This window comes from Sminthopsis crassicaudata, chromosome 1, assembly GCF_048593235.1.
Source record: "Sminthopsis crassicaudata isolate SCR6 chromosome 1, ASM4859323v1, whole genome shotgun sequence".
Classification (NCBI taxonomy): Eukaryota; Metazoa; Chordata; class Mammalia; order Dasyuromorphia; family Dasyuridae; genus Sminthopsis; species Sminthopsis crassicaudata.
This window is the reverse complement of record NC_133617.1, coordinates 5,692,631-5,712,709: the sequence shown is the minus strand read 5'-3', so window position 1 is coordinate 5,712,709 and position 20,079 is coordinate 5,692,631. Positions and strand designations below refer to the sequence as shown.

The following is a 20,079-nucleotide window of genomic DNA, read 5'->3' as shown; positions in this document are numbered from 1 at the left end:
TCACACTAGCTACTCCCTTCAACTCATTATTTTGTAGTGATGCTGTTTTATACTTATTTGACCTAAAAACCCACCTATGTACAGGTTTTGACTTGAAAAACTGGAAGCTCCTTAAGCATCTTTCTGACTTTCTATCCAAAGGAGTTACCAGAAAATGTAGTCAACATTGGATGTCTCATAAATGATTATCACTGATTATGCACCAGAGAGGATCAGAAACTCCAATCATGTGTCACCCCCTTTTCCTTCCAAGAAGAATGAAAATTAAGTCAATCATATTTTTACAGAAGTGAAGGGCTGATTATTTACTGCTGCCCAGGGCCTCCACTCAGAGGTTACCCAGGAAAAAGCTTTCTTGCTGAGAAGCAGACTCTCTCCTACTATATCCATTTATTGCAAATTCAGTCCCTCCTATATCCAGCCCACATTCCCCAAGTCTCACTTTATGCCTTTGGGAATCGGAAGCTCTGTCTTCCACCCAAAAATCATTTTGCATATACATGTTGTACTGACAAGTATACTTCAATATATTTTTACCCTCATCAAGAGAGTATACGCTCCATAAGGACAATTCTGTCTCTCTTGTCTTTACATTCACAGCACCTGGATTAATAAATGGTCATAAAGACCTATGACCTGGGTCTTATCTAGGGAGGACTTTAGGCAGAAAAGTGTTGAGTCATAATATATAGGAATCCCAGCTCAATTATATGTTGGCCTGAAGGACTCTCAAGAGATCTTTGTCAAGAGAAAACATTCAGGTTGATACAATGCCTAATGGAAATGCCAACAGAGAGGTCAGTTGCTGTCTACTATGGCTGTCCATTCTAAGATTAAAAGGTGCTGTATTGTAGTGTTTTACAGGAGATGCTGTAACTGAGGCCTTTAAACACCTAGAAGTGAAATACAACAAATTCTACAATATTTGGTGACAGATTCATGACTTCAACTAATTTAGAGTCAGAAAGACATGAGTTCATATTTTACCTTGGATATTAATTAGCTCTATGAATCTAGGCAACTAATTTAACCTCTGGGGATGATATAGAACTTAACTTCCATATTTTTGTGACAATTACCCAAAATGTATAAAGTACTGTACCAAATGGAAAATGCCATATAAATGATAGCCATTGTTGTTGTCATTGCTGTTGTTCTTTTTTATATTATTCATTCCAAAAGAGCAAAAGATGTGGCTATGTTTTTTAATGTGTTTATTTTAAAGAACAAATGGTGGGTGGGTGTTTGCTTATCCAGTCTGTAATTCTTTTTTTAAATTTTCTTAAATTTTTACTATCTTTCCATGTAAAATTCTGACTTTTAGGTTTCTATTTTCCTCCATTTATTTTATTATTTTATGCAAATGGAATTTGCATAAATTTAAGCATTTCAAATATAAATAAAGAATTATGTATCTTCAGTTATTTTACCTTCATCTATTTAATTCACTTCACTTTTTACCAGTTCCCTTTGCCTCATCCTCAACACCTACTCCTACAAAATTAACAAATGGGAACCATTTTTGAATATGGTATATAAATGTTATGGGATATTATTGTTCTATAAAAAATGATCGGCAGGATAATTTCAGAAAGGCCAGGGGAGACTTATATGAACCAATGCTAAGTGAAGTGAGTAGAACCAAGAGAATTTTATATACAGCAACAAGATTACACAATGACAATTCTGATGGACATGGCTTCCTTCAAGAGCGAGATGATTCAGGAGGGTTCCAATGGTCTTCAGATGGAGAGAGACATCTGCAACTAGAGAGATGACTGAGGGGACTAAGTGTGGATCCCAACATGGCATTTTCACTTTTTTCTATTTGCTAGTACCTAATTTTCTTTCTCCTATTGTTCCCTTTTTGATCTGATTTTGCTTGTGGAGCAGGATCCTTGTAGAAACATGTACTGAAACATGTACGTAAACACATGTTTAAGTGAGAGTAGTGCAAAACCATAGAGCCTAGAAGCTCATTCTGAAATATATTTTTGTGTTCACCAGTAAAGTATAACCTCCATAAGCAATGTCCTTTCTCATTGCATTTCCAGCAACTGCACAGGAGGGATGATAAAGTGGAAGCTCCATAACTGGTCACTGAGTTTTATTTGGGTCCTGTCTAGGTGGGATGCGGCCCGTCTAATGGAATTGTGAGCCAGAAAAGTATTGAATAATGATGGGCAAGGCAGGTGAGAAGAGTCAGTGATGTCCTGACTGACTCCTGAGATGTCCTGGTCAAGGCTTTATTGTCAGGGTAGGAGCAATGGCTGACCCTAGAATAATCAGAGCAGCCAAGAATAAGGCTGGCCAATTCTTGGCTGAAAAGTGTGTCTACTGCGGCATCCTATAGGAGATGCAGTCACTGAGCCATTTATCTACCTGGAAATAAAGGGCAACAGATTCCTACATTATTTGTCCGATTCTTGATTTTAACTGACTGGAAATCAGGAAAGGCTGCAGTCAAAACTTAACTTAGATCATTACAAGCTGTGTGAGCTAAGGCCAAAAAACTAACTCTGTGCCTCAGTTTTCTCATTTGTAAAATGGGGACAATATAGACTCTGCATTCCAGGCTGCTCAAATATGTTGAGAACATATTTGTAAAACATTTGCCAAAATGAAAGTGCTATAGAAATGATATACATCATTATTGCATTATTGTTGTGCTTGTGTTGTGGATGGCAAGGTTCACACCAAAACAGCAGGAAATGACACTTGGGACAGAAGTCATACCATGCATAGAACATGTGCTCACCCTCCATCTGAACCAAGGGTCTGAGGTCAGTTCTGGGCTGTGGTGTTAAACCATTGTGCCAATCTTGGGGATTTCAGGGAGAGGCTATGTAAGGGGGATGCTGGTCCTTTCATGGAACAATGACGCATTTGTGGAGGCCCCAGACCCCTTTCAGTTGGCTTTAACCCTAAATATGCATCACTTTCCTTGCCAGGCTCCATTTACCATAAGCCACCCTGATCCCCTCAGATCTCAGCATTGAAGGACCATGGCCCCTTTCATCAGTATAAAAGCGGAAACTGTGGGTCCGGGGTTAAGGGGGAGTGAGGCAGAAGGGCTTGCCACCACATCCTGGGCCAGCCTCCATTTGGCCTGCCTTTTCCGCTCTGCACAGTTCAGGCTACATGGCCCAGGACAGAACCCAAGACCCACCATGGACTCCACAGTGACTTTCCTGATCTCCCTTGGTGAGTCTCAGGATCAGACCTGGGCAGGGAGGGATATTGTGACAAGACCCCGGGCGGTTGACCTGACGGACAGGGAAGAACTCTAAGGAGGACCCAGAAGCACTGGGGGTGAAGCAGGACCCAGTTTCTGTTCAAATGGCTCCTCATTCATATTCTGACCAAGGCAGAATTAGAACTTCAGGGGCTTTACAGGAGGTGGGGATGGAGTCAGAGTGGGATGGAGGGAACCATTGGTGACCGGAGTTTCTCTTATAGGACTGTGCTTACAATGGGAAGCCAAGACACAAATGGGTGAGTCCTGCCCCCAATATCTCACTGTTCTTTTGTCATGTTCTGTCCCAAGATAACTCAGAAATTGACTCACAGGGTAGAAGCTTCAGAGTCCAGAGGAGAAAGATTTATGGGATGAGAGAAATCACAAAAAAAAATCTGGAACCTTTTTCCTTCACAGGCACTCTTCCCAAACCCTTGCTTTGGGCTGACCCAAGTCCTGTGGTCCCCCAAGGAGCAGATGTGACCCTCAGGTGCCAGGGCCAACTGGGGAGTGACAGATTCCAGCTCTGGATGGATGGAGAGCTCAGAGAGGAGAGAAATAACTCGTGGTCACGGGCAGACTTTGTGCTCAGGATTGTGCATGACTTCAATGATGCCAGAAGCTACAGGTGCCGCTCTGGGCAGGGGGCCTTTTGGTCAGAGTTCAGTGACCCCCTGGGCCTGGTGGTGATGACAGGTGAGGGGGGGGCTAAAACCATCCTTGAGTATAAGGAGTAAGAGCTGAAAGGGGAGACACAGTTCCCTTTCTAAAGAGACAAGTTATAAATGGGGCAAACCCTCAGTTTTTCCTACCTTCCTCCCCTTACCAGTCACAACTTGCAAGGTTTACCAAAACCATTGCTTGTGACCTCTCATTTTGGATTTTGAAATCTTTCTCCTCAGTCACCCTGTGGGGAAGAGAGCACCTGTACTATGATTTTTATTTTAGATATAGAGAAACTGAGGCCTGAAGAGGAGGTAAAGTGACTTGAGCGACTCAGAAGTTTTGGCAAATTCAGGATTCAAATCCATGTCTCCCAGCTCCAAAACCAGGGATCTTCCCCTACTCACTCAGTGTCCCCTAGTGATGCAGCCCTGAGAGCTGTGTTGCTCCCCCCTCAGAGGACACACAACAGCCTTTTAGAGAAGTGTGCACAGCTTTTCTATGGCCCAACCTGCCAACAGCCTTCCTATCCAGTTTTGTCTCCCATTGTTCCCTTCTATCCTCCCTACATTCCCACCAGCCTGGACAGAATACTCACTTACATCCCATCATTTCCCATCACTTTGCCTTTGCAAACACAATAGTCTCTACCTGTGACAACATTACTGCCTTCACCCTCACTTTCCTATACATGCTTAAAGCACAAGTCAGACTCTGGGTGTCCCAGGATGCGGTCCCTGATGCCATCACGTGGCAACGTCCTGGCCAAGTATGCTGCCTTCAGTTCTCTCTCCTGCCCACTCTATCACTGGGGCCATTCCCAGCACTCCAGGCTTTTGTCCATCTGGCTGTATTAGAAGGCAGTTTTTTGAAGGAAGAAAGTGCCTAATATTGGGAATCTGATAGAGAGGGCTCACCACCTGCCCCCCCCAGTTCTGGCTGGCTGACTGGGGCCCGATTCCTGACTTTGCCCACCTCGGGCTACCACTTCCATGGTGTGAAGCTCATGGGCAGGATTCTTTAACAGAGTCATTTGAGCTCAAAACCCTGTGATCTCTGAGACTGTGAGCCCCTTGAAAGTCTGTCTGATGACCTGGGAGCCAAGTTACTGAGCAATTAACAGGCCGACAGAACTGGACACAGAAGCATGGCCAGAAAGCCGCAGCCCAACCTCCCCGTTCTCAGCTCTGTATCAGACAATGATGTGAGGGGCTGGCAGTGAGAGCTCAGGTCTCTAACTTCCTTCCTCATTTCACAGAACTCTTTCCTAGACCCAGCATTTCAGTCTTACCTGGCTCCAGAGTATCTCCAAAGACAACAGTGAACTTCTGGTGCCACTTGCCATCACTGTCAACTTCTCAGAGCTACAGTATTGTCCTTCTGGAGGAAAAGAGCCTAGAGCCCTTACAGCTACAGAACCTTACAGGAAGAAAGGCGGTTTTCTCACTTCCATCTGTGAGAACCGAGGACAGTGGGAGCTACAGCTGTATCTACTACAGGAAGACACCCCCCCACAAGGGGTCATATCCCAGCCATGCCCTGGAGCTGACTGTGATGGGTGACTAAATGAAAATTCTCCAATACACCAAATCGTTCCCCACACAGGAGGGTTGGCTGTGGGGGCAGCATAAAGTCCAAGGATAATTGAAGGGATGATTTGGGAGAGGGGAGATTCTAGAAGCTTCTCTGATTTTATATGGACTCACCTTAGGGCCTTAAGACAATAGAGGTGTTCCCAGCTCAAGCAGGCTGCAGACCAGAAAGTGAAAAGCAAGGCAAAATTTCTGCCACACCTTCAATGGGAGGGGTGCAGGGAGGAGGCCTAGAAATGACATCTGACCTTGACCTTTGGCATTCTCTTACCCTCAGGACCACTCCCCAAGCCCACTCTGTGGACCCAAGCTGACCTTGTGGTGACCCCAGGGACCAACATCACTCTGTGGTGCTCAAGGCCCAGACTATCTTCCCTTAAAGAGGTGACTTTCACTCTGTGGGAGTCTGGGACCCAGGAACCCTTACAACAGCAGCCCAGAGCAGATCTCTGGACTGACTTCTCCCTCTCCTCTGTGAGCCCTGAGGACACTGGGAGTTATAGCTGTGCTTACAGGACAGACTCTGGGAGAGAATCAGAGCCCAGTGATGCCCTGGAGCTGGTGGTGCCAGGTGAGGCTTGTGGGGGCCCCAGAATGATTCTGACCATGATCTTCCTGCTCTCTGCCCAAACAGGGGTGACATAGGGACAAAGCCACGATCCCTAAACAGGCAGCTCTGCCCTGGGGCAAGCTGACTCAGGGCTCTTGGAACACATGAGATATTCCTCTTGTGAACTAAAGTATTCAGGAAAAGCTAAAGATGGGACCTGAGCTGGGGTTTAGGGGAACAGTCACAAAATCCAGAGCTTAAAGGGTCTTAGAGGCTCTTAAGGAAAAAATCCTCCCATGACAAATGAAATCCTGAGGGAGAAAAGGATCTGTCCAAGATCATAAAAGTAGTGAGGGACAGAGACTGTGGACAGGTCTTTGCTTTCTCACAGCTGGCCCCTGATCTGGGGTCTGAATTTCGGCTGAGCTCTGGGGCTGTCTGTGATAGCCCAGAGAAGGAGGGCAGGGCCATGATCTTCCCTCCCAGGAGTCATCAGAGGCATGAGATCACAGGCCGGGTGAGTTCCCTCCAGGTTGACAGTCTCCTCAGAACCCTGGCTAACTCCACCTAGCTCCACTCCTCATACATCTCATGTACAAAAGATGGCTCAGGGACAGAAGATGGGCCTGGAGTTTGGAAGACTCATCTTCCTATTTTGGAATCTGACCTCCAGGCCATTGTGATCTAGAACACATCATTTCACTCTGTTGGTCTCAGTGTCCTCGTCTGTAACATGAGTTAGGGAAATGGGAAAGCACTCCAATATCTTTGCCAAGAAAACGTTAAAGGGGATCCTAACAATTGGACGTGATTGAAAACAACTGAATAACCAGACTGAGACTCGGACAGGGGACTGGGAGGCAGGGACTTGACTTCGGTGTCCTGATCTCTATCCTCCTCTTCCCCACCCCACCTTGTTCCCCTCACAGGATCTCTGGCCAAGCCTTCCCTCTCAGCCCTCCCAGGCCAGGTGGTGGAGCCTGGGAAGCATGTGACTCTCCAGTGCAGGCAGCCCCCTCGGTCAGCACTCTGGAGAGCGACATTCACTCTGCTGAAGGTGGGCAGCCCTCAGCCCCTGCAGAGCCAGAGCCCAGCTGGGACCTCAGCTGACTTCCCCCTCCTCTCTGTGAGAGCCCAGGATGCTGGCAACTACACCTGTGTCTACTATAGGAGGATAGCTCCATACCAGGTGTCTGAGCCCAGTGATGCCCTAGAGATCTGGGTGACAGGTAAAGGTTGTTCATGTTTCCATAGAGGGGAGGGAGGTAGGATTGAGAGACAGCCAAGAAAATTTGTGAAGACATGTTTGGGGCTCATATCATCATCAGGAAGTAGATGGGGACAAATAGATATGGGACAAAAACTGAGTGTCATTAAAACAGAGAGACCAAAAGAGGAAAAATGGACTTGCTCAGGTACACCATCTCTCTCAGGGGACAAAAATGAGAAGGAGAAATTAACTTTTTATTCCTGGATAGCCCCAAAGAACACCTAAGGTTTAACCTCTCTCCCTGTCCAGGGAAACAGACTTAGGGCAAGGCATGGTCAGAGTCAATGGAAGCAAGAGCTTATGGTCAGGGAATTATTCAGAGGTCTCAATAGTCTTCCTCCCCTTCCGTCCTCCATCATCACAACTATGATGGGGGGGAGGGGAGAGGAAAAGGGATAGAGGCTCTCTGCTCTCTCTTTGTGTTTCCAGATGACCTCCACAAGCCTTCCCTCTCAGCCTCACCTGGACAAGAGGTGGTCTCAGGAACCAATGTGACTATCCTTTGCTGGGGACCCTCATGGGCTACTAAGTTTGTTCTATACAAGGAGGGAGTTGAAATGATACTGCCTAACATAGAAACACATGAAGGTCTGGCACAGTTCTTCTTGACTCATGTGACCTCAGAGCACTCTGGCAATTACAGCTGCAACTATCAGCTGGGCACCAATGAAAGTCTCTGGAAGAAGCCTAGTGATGCCCTGGAGCTTCTGGTAAGAGGTGAGAGCAGGATGACGGGGAGATGTCAATAAGCATTCCATTTCTCAGCCCTACAAAGAAAGGAAAACATGGCCTTGATTCTGGCCTAGAGATTCAGGGTAAGGTCTGTGGAAACTTTGACATTGTCCTCATTTCCAGGCCAATGTAGACACAGGGTGTGAGCTGAGACGTAAGTCATTCTTCCTTACTTCCTTTTCATGGGTACACTGGCAGGCGCGCGCGCGCACACACACACACACACACACGCACACACACACACACACACACGCATCTTTATTCTGGCTTCTGTTTATCTGACTCTGATTCCAAGAGATAAACTCTCTCTGAACAGGGTTTGTCCCAAACTCTTTTATGATGGTGGTGATGGGAGGCTGGAGAGGGGATAAGAGAAAAAAGTCAGTGATAACTACGTGGGAAGGGTGAGCATTCCTTGGCAAAACTATTTATGGTGATTCTTTTTTCCACCCTAACTTCTGTCCAGAGCCAAATACCAACCTCATCATCATCCTCAGCTGTGTTTCCTTTCTCCTCCTCTTGTGCCTTCTATGTCTTGCATTCTTCTACCATGGATCCATCCCTATGGGTGAGTTTGGGGAAGAGAAGAAAAAACAGAAATGGATAAGGACCAGATCTCTTTTTCTTCCTTTGAGGATCTGACTTTACTTCTTTTCTTCCCATGTCTCTCTCACCAGGGCCTTTGCAAGGATACGGTCCTCAGAGGTAAGGAAACTCAGCTCCTCTTCCCATTGCTTCATATTCCTACTCTTTTCCATGTAACATGAACTCTCTGAACTGTAAAGAGATTCTGGTGAGGAGAGGAAGCTGACAGAACCTCCCAGAGTGAACTCCCTCTCCTTATGCTATTTCTTCCCTTCTCCCTACTGTAGCTGTTTTTGTTGCTCTTGCCTTCCTTGGAGTACCTGCTTGCCTCATCATCCTGAGGCATCCAGAGAGGAAAACCTATGTAAGTTATCTGGTCAGGAAGAGGGCACAGTCTTAGCATGAGGGGGGAATAGAAATGGTAGAAGGGAATATTGGTCTTGGGAGAGATTAGGAATAATGGATTCTTCCCTCTATCTCAGATGCACAAGTGGCTGAGGAACGTCCCAAGAGAACTACAAGTGAGTTAATTCCATCTTCCTTAGTTCTTTTCCTCCTCCAGTACAATGCCTCTAAAATGAGAATCTCTTCAATTATTAGCAATATTTATATAATACTTTCATAATTCTAGTTCCCTATCATTTATTTCCTTTACAATTCTTTGAAGTACATTCCTATCTAAAAGTATGAAATATAAAAAGTAGGTATCTAAAAGTATGAAAATGGGAAAGCATCTATAGATTTTACCAGATGAGCCATCAAAACTTTCATGACATGAATAAATTAAGAACTTGAAAGTCATCACTGTTTGCTCCCTCTTGTATTTCTCCTTCAGGTCCCCATGGCTGAAGAAACTCAGGGAGTGACATACACTCAACTGAACACACGAACCTTGAATAAGAAGAAAACTGACTCCCAAAAAACTCCTAGAGAAGCCACGCTCTATGCCAGTTTATATTTAGACTGAGGGTTTGGGCACCTTTTTGTGAAGGAATCTTTCACTTCTGCTCTTCTTCCATATCTTCTCCTTTTCGTCATCCTTATTTCATCTTTCCTAATGTACCTGTCCCAGATTCCCATTTAGGGGGAGCCATGATAATTATTAAGAATATCCACTAGGGCATAGACTTGGGCAAGCCCAGTACATCAGTCTAAAGGGGGCTGAGCAGACACAACATTGAAATTCTGAAACAGCAGGAAAGACAGTATATTTAATTTTTGTTCATTGTTGCTGATAATAATAATAAGTATTATCATTACTACTATTTTCTTCTTCTGTAACTATTGTGAACACCTTGCTTTGTGGTCAATGTTAGATAAAAGAGAAAATAAAAAGCTTTTATAATGGTGGGGGAAGTAATGGCTACACGGGAATGACTTTACTATCATCAGTACTGGCTCAAAGAGGGAATAACATACATATGCAATTGGGTATAAAATTCTATCTTATCCTACAGGAAATTGGAGAAGGGGATAAGAGAAGAAAAGGGAATGATAGAAAGGAGGGCAGACTGGGGAGGAGGTAGATTCAAAAAGATTCTTTCATCAGATTACCTGATAAATGAAAACAGAGAATAGAATAAAATGGGATCCAAATTGGAGGGAAATACTGTTTTCCAAAGTAATTGTGAAAAAAAATTTTGAAACACGTTTCCCTGATAAAGTCGTCATGTCTCAAATATTTAAAGAACTGAGTCAAATTTATACATTTCAGAGCCATTCCTCAATGGACGGAGGATTAAAAAATATGAACAGCCACAGATGACATAGACTAAGCTATCGATAATCATATGAAAAGATGCTTTAAGTCATTATTTATTAAAAAATGCAAACTAAAACAATTATGAGGTACTCGCTCATATTTATCAGATTGACTAATAGGACAGAACAGGAAAATGACAAGTGGTGGAGAGCATGTAGCAAAAATGAAACATTAATGCTCTATTGGCAGAACTGTGACTCGATTTAGCCATTCTGTAGAGTGACTTGGAACTATACTCAAAGGCCTACAAAGACACACGTATACTTTGAGGTAGAAATACCAATTCTAGAACTGTATTGGAAAAGAGAAGAAAAAAATCAAAAAGAAGAAGGACTTAGGATGAAAATTGCTGTCCATCCCCAAAGAAAGAATTGTTGGTGTCTGAAGACAGAATAAAACATACGTGCATTTTTATTTAATTGGCTTTTCTTGAGGGGCTTTTTGGTCTATCTTACCTTTCACAATATGATTATTGGGGAAATATTTTGTGTGACTACACATGTGTATCCTATATTGGATTATTGGGCTTGGGAAAGCAGAGTTGAACTTGGAGGAAAGGGAAAAATTTGGAACTCAAGGTTCTAAAAATCAATGTTTATCATTGTTTTACATGTAAATAGCAAAGCTAAACTACTAAATGAATGGAAATGGAATAGGAAAAATATTAATCAACTTTTTATTCTCCTCAAAGAATCAGCTTTCAGTTTGATTATCATTCCTATAGATTAGTTTGTTTCCCTTTATTTGTTTCTTCTCTAGTTTTTATTTCTCCTCTTTTGTGGTTATTTGATATTTGTTTATATCTTGAGTTTTTAAGGTTTTATGATAATAAAGTTAATTAATCCTTCTCTTTCCTATTTTATTAAGCTATCTTTGAAGACACATGACTTTTCCCAAGCAGACTTCTTTAGCTGTATCTCAATAAATATGGCATGACTTTTCATCACCTTCTTTTGTGTAATTATTACTTCTTTGATTGCTTCTCTGACCCTCATTGTTTAGGATTGCATTGTTGAGACTTCATATAAGTTCGCGTCTTTTTCCTTATCTATGAACAAATTTATCATTTTTATTGTTTTGGTCAACAAATAATTCAATTCATTGCCAACAAATAATTCATTTGTTGCTTCTCAATTTTTACAAGGGTTAGCAATATTTCTGTAGATTTATACTATTCTTCCAATACAGAGAGAACAAGAGACAACAAAATTCCCTGTCTTTGCTTTATAATCACTGCTGAATTCTTACAGATGTACTAATATTTCTTTTAGGGTAATTTACTTTAGCTATTTAATACTTTTTATGTTATCAACATTTGTTCTTGATATTTTTAAGGCATGACCACAGTTCCTGCTTCCTTCGGATTCACTTAATGTGTAGTAAATTTTCCAATCCTTTGTTTTTATTCTATTTATAGATGGGGGGATTGTTAATATGTTTCTTCTAAAAAGTAACTTGTGGGTGGGTGTTTATTTACCCAATTTGTAATTCTTTTTTATTTTCTTAAGTTTTTATCACCTCTATAATTAGAATTCTGAGATTTAATTTATATTTTCCTCCATTGGTTTTATTTTTTACCCAAATGGAATTTTAACATTTTCAAAAATAAATACAAACTTAAGTATCTTCAAGTTATTTTCCTTTCATTTATTTTAATGTATTTCATTTGTTACCAGTTTTCTTCACCTCAGTTTCAATATCTACCTCAATACATTTGGCAAATGGTAGGCTCTTATCCTTGAATGTGATGGGAAATCTTCTCAGTGTCACCTGAAAAAATTAGTTCAAACCCAAGGCCTCAATTTCGTTTACCAAAAATCATCTGACTTAGAAATGGGAACTCCAAATCTCCATCTCTTAACTGCTATTGTTATCATCAGTAGTAGTTGTACAAAATAAGGTTGTGAATGCTTTTATGATTTTGTATGTAGCAATCACAATTGTATGATTATGTATTTTGCATTGTGTTTCTGGTTCCTTATTCTTTGTACCTCAGATAGTTTAGATTGTGAACCAGTCTCTTCACACCCCCAGTCACTGTAATTGAAGGCCAATGGGGTAGGGGAGCCTCAAGGTAGGAGTATAAAATTTGGTATTTTCCTTCTGTAACTCTCCTCTTCTAGCTTGATTGCTTGTTGAAAGGGAGACAACCTTTCTCAAGAGATAGTGATAAAATTACTTTTTGTTTCTATTTTCAGAAATCTCCTTCATCTATTTGAGTCAGCTATCTTCCTCCCACACATCCTGGATTTAGAGCTTTGCTTATGACTTCCATTTTCTCCCTTTTATCTAATTATTTAATTTTCCCTCTCTATTTTCCTCTCAGAGAAGTAATTAAGGTGTTGCCCATTCCTCTGCTGACTTTCAAGGTCTTTTTTAGTATTTCAAATCTTATTTTCTGGATATGTCTCTAAAATAGGATACATTTCTCTCTTTCTCTTCATCATTAAATAATATTTCTGTCTTTTGCTCTTGGCCACAGGATGCCATAATACCAGATTTGGACTTTTTTCACATTCTACAAGTATCCTGGGAATAGTAGTGATAATGATGATAAGTGGCAGCAATCATTGGAACTCAGGACTCCCTGAGAAGCACTAAGGAAGGAGAGAATCAAGACTCTTCAATACCCAGGAAGAAAAGTTACAGAATAACTAAAGAAAAGTCCTCAAATGGAAAATTTTTTGTATTTCGTATTTCTATTATGTAGAAACACTACTACACCTTTTGGGATATGGGTGCTCTACTTTATATTGGAACCTATTTATACAGATGAGAAGGTTTGTCAAAGACACTTGAGGGAGTGATATATGTGCCAAATATTAATATTCTTTTATGTGAACAAAAACACTTTCCATAAAGTTAATTTTCCTGGCTATTTGATATCCACAATAATATGGAGACACACTGATGGGGACTCATGAACAACAGAACTCCCAACTATATCTCTGCACTTCTTATGTCTCTCAAATGCTCTGGTTATACTTATAGACGAAGAAAGGCATATATTTTATATAAATTGGTGACAATATAGTCAGAACTCCTTGTTCTCCTCTCTTCCCTATCTTCTCATATTATTTAAATATCTTTCCACAATGTTTCATCATTCATTCCTGTATTATGAAAAGGTAGCCCTTCTCTTTTCTACAAGAAATTACTCCTTATCAAACTTCTTACATAGCTTATTGTAATTACATCATTAAAAAAAGATATCTCTATCAGTGGATTAATGAGAAAGTGAAAAAATACAATATATGTGTTGGTTATGGAAAGAGGCACTTTTAGGGCAGAGATTATGCTTTGGGGATCTCCTTGACCAGTTTTCTCCCAGAACATCAAAATATAGAAAATGTGAGGGTCCTGAAAGGGAGTTTTGTTAAATGACTCAATATGGAGAGTACAAAGTGTTAACAGGAAATAATGTTTGCTACAATTAGAAGAAAGGTGAGAACTCAGCCCTAGGGTTGAAGCTAGAAGCCTTCTTCAAAGAAAAGTGTTCTCACCTCTAAAGGATGGAGTAAAGGCAGAGATTGTGCTTTGGGGCTCTCATTGACCAGAGCATCTCTCAGAACATCAGATTATATAAAATGTGAGGGTCCTGAGACTTACAAATGAGGGGAGGTTTTATTAAATGACCCAAATTGGAGAGTATAAAGTGTTAAAAAGAGTAGTTAAAAAAAAAGGAGTGATATTCTCTAGCCATCATCTCTGAAAATTATCCTCAAGAAAAATAGGAGAATATGTTCAAAATAGTAAACTAGGTAAATAAATAGTATCTATGGCCTCTTTCTGATTGAAATCCCCCTCCCCCCTGTACTAATTCTTTTAGAAATTCAAATGGAAGACTATGGCAATACTTGCTTTTAATAAAGCCCTTTCAACTCTTTGTTTATAGCTTGTTACAAGATGTTCACAAATCATCTCTTTAATGCTATTTCCTAGATGTCCAAGATACTTTTTAATATTCCAAAGACTCCAAACTCAGCCACATATTGCTTAAATAATTACATTTCTCTTTTCAGAATAATATCTCTCTTTTCACTTATAAAAAGTATATGTCTTCACGTTAACAAAAAAGTATATAAGAACATCATGTAACCTTTGTGCACGGGAATACCAAGTCTATTAAACTTATTGCTTGACTTTGGAATATTTGTTATTTTCTAATATTTCCACACTTTTCAAGTTTCAAATCACCTTTGACTTTTAAATAAACTTGCTGCAGATATATTGATATTTGATTAATAGAAGTGTAATAAGTTGAGGATTTTTAACTACTCTGTGATAAAAGAAGAAATCTATATTTGTATAGCAAAATAAAAGCATCTTTCAGACCTTGTATGTCCTACAACTGTGATCCCTATTCCTGATAAAACTCTACACATACACACACACACACACACACACACACACACACACACACACACACACTATTATGAAAATATTTTTGTAAGAGAATTTCCAGGTCTCTTTAAGACTTCAAAGGATTCCCTTTGTAGTCACAAAGACAATCTTATACAGTGGAAAGTATCATAATGCAGGATAATCTGGCTTTAAAATCCACTTAAAACACTGCAGAGCTGGGTGATTTCTGGCCAAATCACTTCACTTCTCTGATCTTCTTTTTTTTTATCTATCAACATGATGCTGATAATTCCTATAATTCAGGCAGCTAACAAACATAATGGCAAACTTCTGGACTTGGCGTCAGGGAGAACTGAATTGAAATCAAGCTTCAGACACTTGTTATCTATGTGATCCTGGGGAAGTCAGTTAACCTTTGTTTGCTTCAGTTTCTTTACATAATAGCACTTGTCTCCAGGATGGCTGCAAGGACAAAATGAGACATCTATAAAGCAGATTGCAAATTTCATCGTCATTATCTTCACCTTCATAACCTACATTCAATGGTTGTTGTGAGGCTCAAATTATAACGATCTACAAAAAAAAAAATGCAACTTGAAAATAACCTTTGTAATTGCACTTATATTTTTATATTGAACCCATAGACAAATTATACTTTCTAGCACTCTTTATTACATTGTTGTATTACATTGACATTGTGGACAACAAATATAATTATGTCTCTTTTATCTCAGCTACACTCTAGGCACAGATTTCACAGTGCAAATTAACTTCTGAACACAAATATGGCATATGAAGTAATTCTTATTCAATTTTATCTATTTAGATGGACAGCCTCAGAAAACTTGACTAGATGTCTATACATTTGCCTTGGGGGTGGAATGCATGAAAACATGTTCAAACCCACCTCTGAAACTTAATACCTATGGATCCAAAAAGAAGCTATAATCCATTAGAGCTATAAGACTTCTTTCTTACATATGAAAGTCTTATGCCTCAAATGAGAATTAAACTGATGGAATCAAAATTAGTTTCCCTATCATAAACTTAATAAATTAAAAATAAAACATGACTGCTCTTTCAGCGGAATATTTGTCCCACAAATAAATAAAAGATGAAAATACAACCAGCTTTTAAAAATATGTACAACTTCACTTATTTTCAATACAGTTCAAACTTTAAAGTATAGTACATTGAATTCAGTGTTGCTGTGGCAGAATCAGATCTTCCTAATAGCTGAAATTGTAGTCACCAAATCTGGAAAACTGCTGAAATAGTGAGATTAGTTAGGACATGGTATAGATTTTATTAGTTCTATTTTCCTAGGATATCTGGTTACTTCTTAAGGCAAGGAAGTACTCAATTAAATATTAAGGTGAATTTGGCTTTTGTAAAATGTAGCAGTATTTTTTAAAAAATGTTTATCCTAGTTTATGAGTATATTAAGATGTTATTATCCCAGTTATGTATTTTTGGAAAAAAAGTTCAATGTTTGAATGTATGTGTAGACCAGGGGACTGGCTAAATCAATTGAATTAAATAGGAGGTAGAATTTGGTATAAAATTACACAAGATTCTGATCTTTGGAATGAGGCATGATAAATAAATAAATATATATATATATATATATATATATGTATATATATATATACATATATATATATATATATATATATATATATATATATATATACACACACATATATATATATATATATACATATATATGTCTTGGAAGGATACACAAATAATTATGGTAGCTTCACATAAATGAGACAAGATCCAGACAGAAGGGAATGAGAATATGTTTGCATCAGTGTCATTCTCCCTGGGGTTACTCAGTACTGAATTGCTTGCTTAGAGAGAAATAATGATCTAAGTTAGAATAGTGGCATATTGCTGGACAGAGTAAATGTGAGGCTGTTCAGCATCATTTGTTAATCATAACTAAATTTATATCTATCTTTCTGTCTATCTATCTACCTATCTCTACACACACATATATATATATGTATAGATAAGTAGATAGATACACAGATAGATAGATAGATAGATAGATAGACAGATAGATAGATAGATAATGTAACTGTTAGATATGCATTTTATTTTTAGAATTCAATTACAATAAAATTTTCTTTGTACGGAGTACAAAAATGTTATCCCAAAATAAGTTTTTTATTATTTAGGCTGAGTAGAAAATGATCTGGCAAATCCTGCCATGTTTATAAATTTATAATTGGAATTTATCATTATACTTCTCCATTATTTTTCTATTAAATATGCTATTATTTTAATTTATTTTTAGAAGAAAAATGCTCCACTTCCATTCCAAAGTTTTATCACATTGGGGACTGAAATTGCAAAATCTGCACATCAAATTCAAAATTCAGAAGGATTTTATCTACCTGGTTATGAAGAGGGAATCCCAAAAATCCTTAAAGGAGAAAACCTTCTTAGACTCTGCCTCAGTGAGGGCACTCCACCCCAAGCACAATTTCATCTTTGTTATTTGTTGGGGTGACTCAGTCACAAAATCTACTGAATTCTCTTCAAATTTTAAACCTGGCTGAAACCAAGCCAAGAGCCAACCTGAGACTGCACCCTCGATCCCCTTCAGCTTGTAGCCAAACCCCCCTATTATAAAAGAGCCAAACTGGAATCCTCTCTTTGCAGAAGGTGTAAACATGCCAGCACCATGCCTGGCATCCCACCTGGGAGCCCAAGGACTCTCTGCCCACTGGAATGTTTTCAGTGTCCTCCTCTCTTTATACTCACCTATTTCCTTAACTAGACTTTAACCAAAGCTCCAATCCCCATAATAATCCTCTTTTATCAATCTAGGTTTTCAAGTCTGTAAATTCCTTTACAGAATACTGCGTGGACCAACACTAGACCTCATTTTCATCTGGGTTCCCCCAAATTTTTTGTAAAAAATTGCCCATGCATATGAACTGCCAAAAAAGTTATAACTATAAAATAAAAATACGTAAAATTTTTATTTAAATATAAAAAGGAAAAGTGCAAAAATAGACATCTGTTGGAATGCACCAGAGCCACCTGATAGTGACTCCTGGAGATCTAACCCACAATGGATCTCCTCTTGTGGGAGACTGAGAGGCCATTGCTAATCTCTGACTTCTCTGACTGAGAGGCCATCTTGTGGACTAACCTCTCCCCTCTTCCACTTGCCTCCAATTTATCTTATTCCCAGTCACACCAGGGTCAGCAAAAACTGCCCTGCTACTCTTTCAGATGTTATGATCCACAGCTGTGGAAGCTCTTGAAGAATTGACCTGTCCTTTAACAATAATGTTCGGGCGAGCTTTCTGGAGGTCCTTTGGATGGGCCTTGGTCTTTAGGTAGAGAAGTGATGAAGGCAGGAGAGCCACCAGAGGATGGTCAAAGATAGAATAGCTCTCTTCCAGTCCTTGTTGCCCCTTACATAGCTTATTGTAACTACATCATTACAGCATATTATATGTGAACTTAGAGAACTATTACATCACCATGGTAAGTATATCTGTGAACTGGAGAATCATCATCTCATCAATTCCACTGAGTTAACGCCTTGTTTCACACATATTTCTCCACAACTCTGGCCTTCTTTAGACACCACCAAGTCAGCTCTCATATCTTTGTGACAGGCTTCTAAGGAAAGAGCTAGTCCTATCCTTTCCTGAGTGGAATGAGAAAGAAGTTTCTCTTTTTAAAAAGTATTCATATTAAGAAAAAGATATCTCTATCAGTGGACTAATGAGAAAGTGAAAAAGTGCAATATATGTGTTGGTTATGGAAAGAGCCACTTTGATGACAGTGATTGTGCTTTGGTGCTTTCCTTACCAGTTTCTCTGTGAGAACATCAGAATATAGAAAATGTGAGGGTCCTGAGAGGGAGTTCTGTTAAATGACCCAATTTGGAGAATACAAAGTGTTAAGAGGAAATAATGTTTTCTACTATTAGAAGAAAGGTGAGAACTCAGCCATAGTACTGAAGCTAGAAGCCTTCCCAAAGAAAAGAATACTCAGCTCTAAAGGATAAAGTAAATGGCAGAGATTGTGCTTTAGGGCTCTCCTTGAACAGAACATCTCTCAGAACATCAGAATATAGAAAATGTGAGGGTCCTGAGACTTACAAATGAGAGGGGCTTTTGTTAAATGACCCAATATGGAGAGTCCAAAGTGTTAAGAGGAAATAATGTTTTTTACAATTAGAAGAAAGGTGAGAACTCAGCCCTAGTGTTGAAGCTAGAAGCCTTCTCCAAAGAAAGGAGTTCTCACCTCTAGGGAATGGAGGCTAGGGAGGGGCTAAGCAGAGGTAGGGATATAAAAAGCCCTACAGAATTCCCTGTTGGTATTTTGGCTATCCAAAGCTCAAGAGCCAGAGCCAGAGCCAGCATCTGCTCCTGAGAGAAACATCCAAGAAGGAAGAATATGGATCCCAGAGACTTAATTGAAGATATCAAGGGACATCTTACTTGCTCCATCTGCCTGGGCTACTTCACTGACCCAGTGACTGTCCAATGTGGCCACAGTTTTTGTTCACATTGTCTTCTCCAGTGCAGGGAGAGAGCCACTGACATCTTGAGGTGCCCAGAGTGCAGAGGAGTCATCAGAGACCAGGACTTGGTGCCCAACAGGCAACTGCAGAACCTCTCCATCATTGGCAAACAACTCCGACCTCACTTGCTGCACAGCACCATCGGCCTGACCACCTGTGATCAACATGGCAACCCGCAGAAGTTCTTCTGTGAGGAGGACCAGACACCGCTTTGTGATTCTTGCAAATCAGCCCCACAGCACAAGGCTCACAAAGTCCTTCCTTTGAAAACAGTTGCTGAGAAGTGCAGGGATGAGCTCCAGGAGATGCAAACTACCTTAGGAGAAACAGAAAAGGAGTTTGAAATGATGTTGGACAAAGTAAGAAGGAAAAAGGCATCCTGCAAGGAGAATGAATATGCTTTGAAACACTCAGTGATGTTTGAGTATGAGAAAATTCACCAGTTCTTGTGGGATGAAGAATATGAGTACTTGGAAAAGCTGCAGGAGGAATCCAGAGATGGCATCCTCCAAATACACGAAAACATGGACGAGGTGACCCAACAGATCCAGAGTCTGCAACAAATGATGTCAGAAATAGAGAAGACTTTGCACAAGCCGCCTTTGGAAATGCTCCAGGATATGAAAGGCATTTTGGAAAGGAATGAGCAGCTCCTCTTACTTGAAGAACCAGAGCTTGTGTCACCTTCCTTAAGTACCTGCTCCATCACATGCTTGAGAGAAGTGCTCCTGAACTTTTCAGACGGACATAAGTTTGGATCCTGA

General features: G+C 40.1%; 3 protein-coding genes across 3 annotated transcripts in view; all 3 read left to right on the top strand.

The window, feature by feature from the left end:
- LOC141541530 (immunoglobulin superfamily member 1-like) overlaps positions 1–3,064 on the top strand; it is a 30,784-nt gene extending 27,720 nt beyond the window's left edge. Inside the window, exon 10 of the mRNA XM_074265765.1 lies at positions 2,987–3,064. Within this exon, the coding sequence (XP_074121866.1) occupies positions 2,987–3,064 (78 nt within the window). The remainder of the gene's footprint in view (positions 1–2,986) is intronic.
- A 10-nt stretch (positions 3,065–3,074) lies between these two features.
- LOC141541488 (immunoglobulin superfamily member 1-like) lies at positions 3,075–9,479 on the top strand. The gene is made up of 12 exons (XM_074265634.1): positions 3,075–3,204; positions 3,460–3,495; positions 3,656–3,934; positions 5,160–5,459; positions 5,771–6,064; positions 6,973–7,272; positions 7,743–8,030; positions 8,512–8,613; positions 8,723–8,750; positions 8,918–8,994; positions 9,113–9,151; positions 9,466–9,479. Exons 1-12 carry the CDS (start codon positions 3,171–3,173, stop codon positions 9,477–9,479), a joined length of 1,791 nt encoding a protein of 596 aa, XP_074121735.1. The 5' UTR covers positions 3,075–3,170.
- A 9,709-nt stretch (positions 9,480–19,188) lies between these two features.
- LOC141541379 (tripartite motif-containing protein 64-like) lies at positions 19,189–20,079 on the top strand. Its single transcript, XM_074265538.1, has one exon. It carries the CDS (start codon positions 19,189–19,191, stop codon positions 20,077–20,079), a length of 891 nt encoding a protein of 296 aa, XP_074121639.1.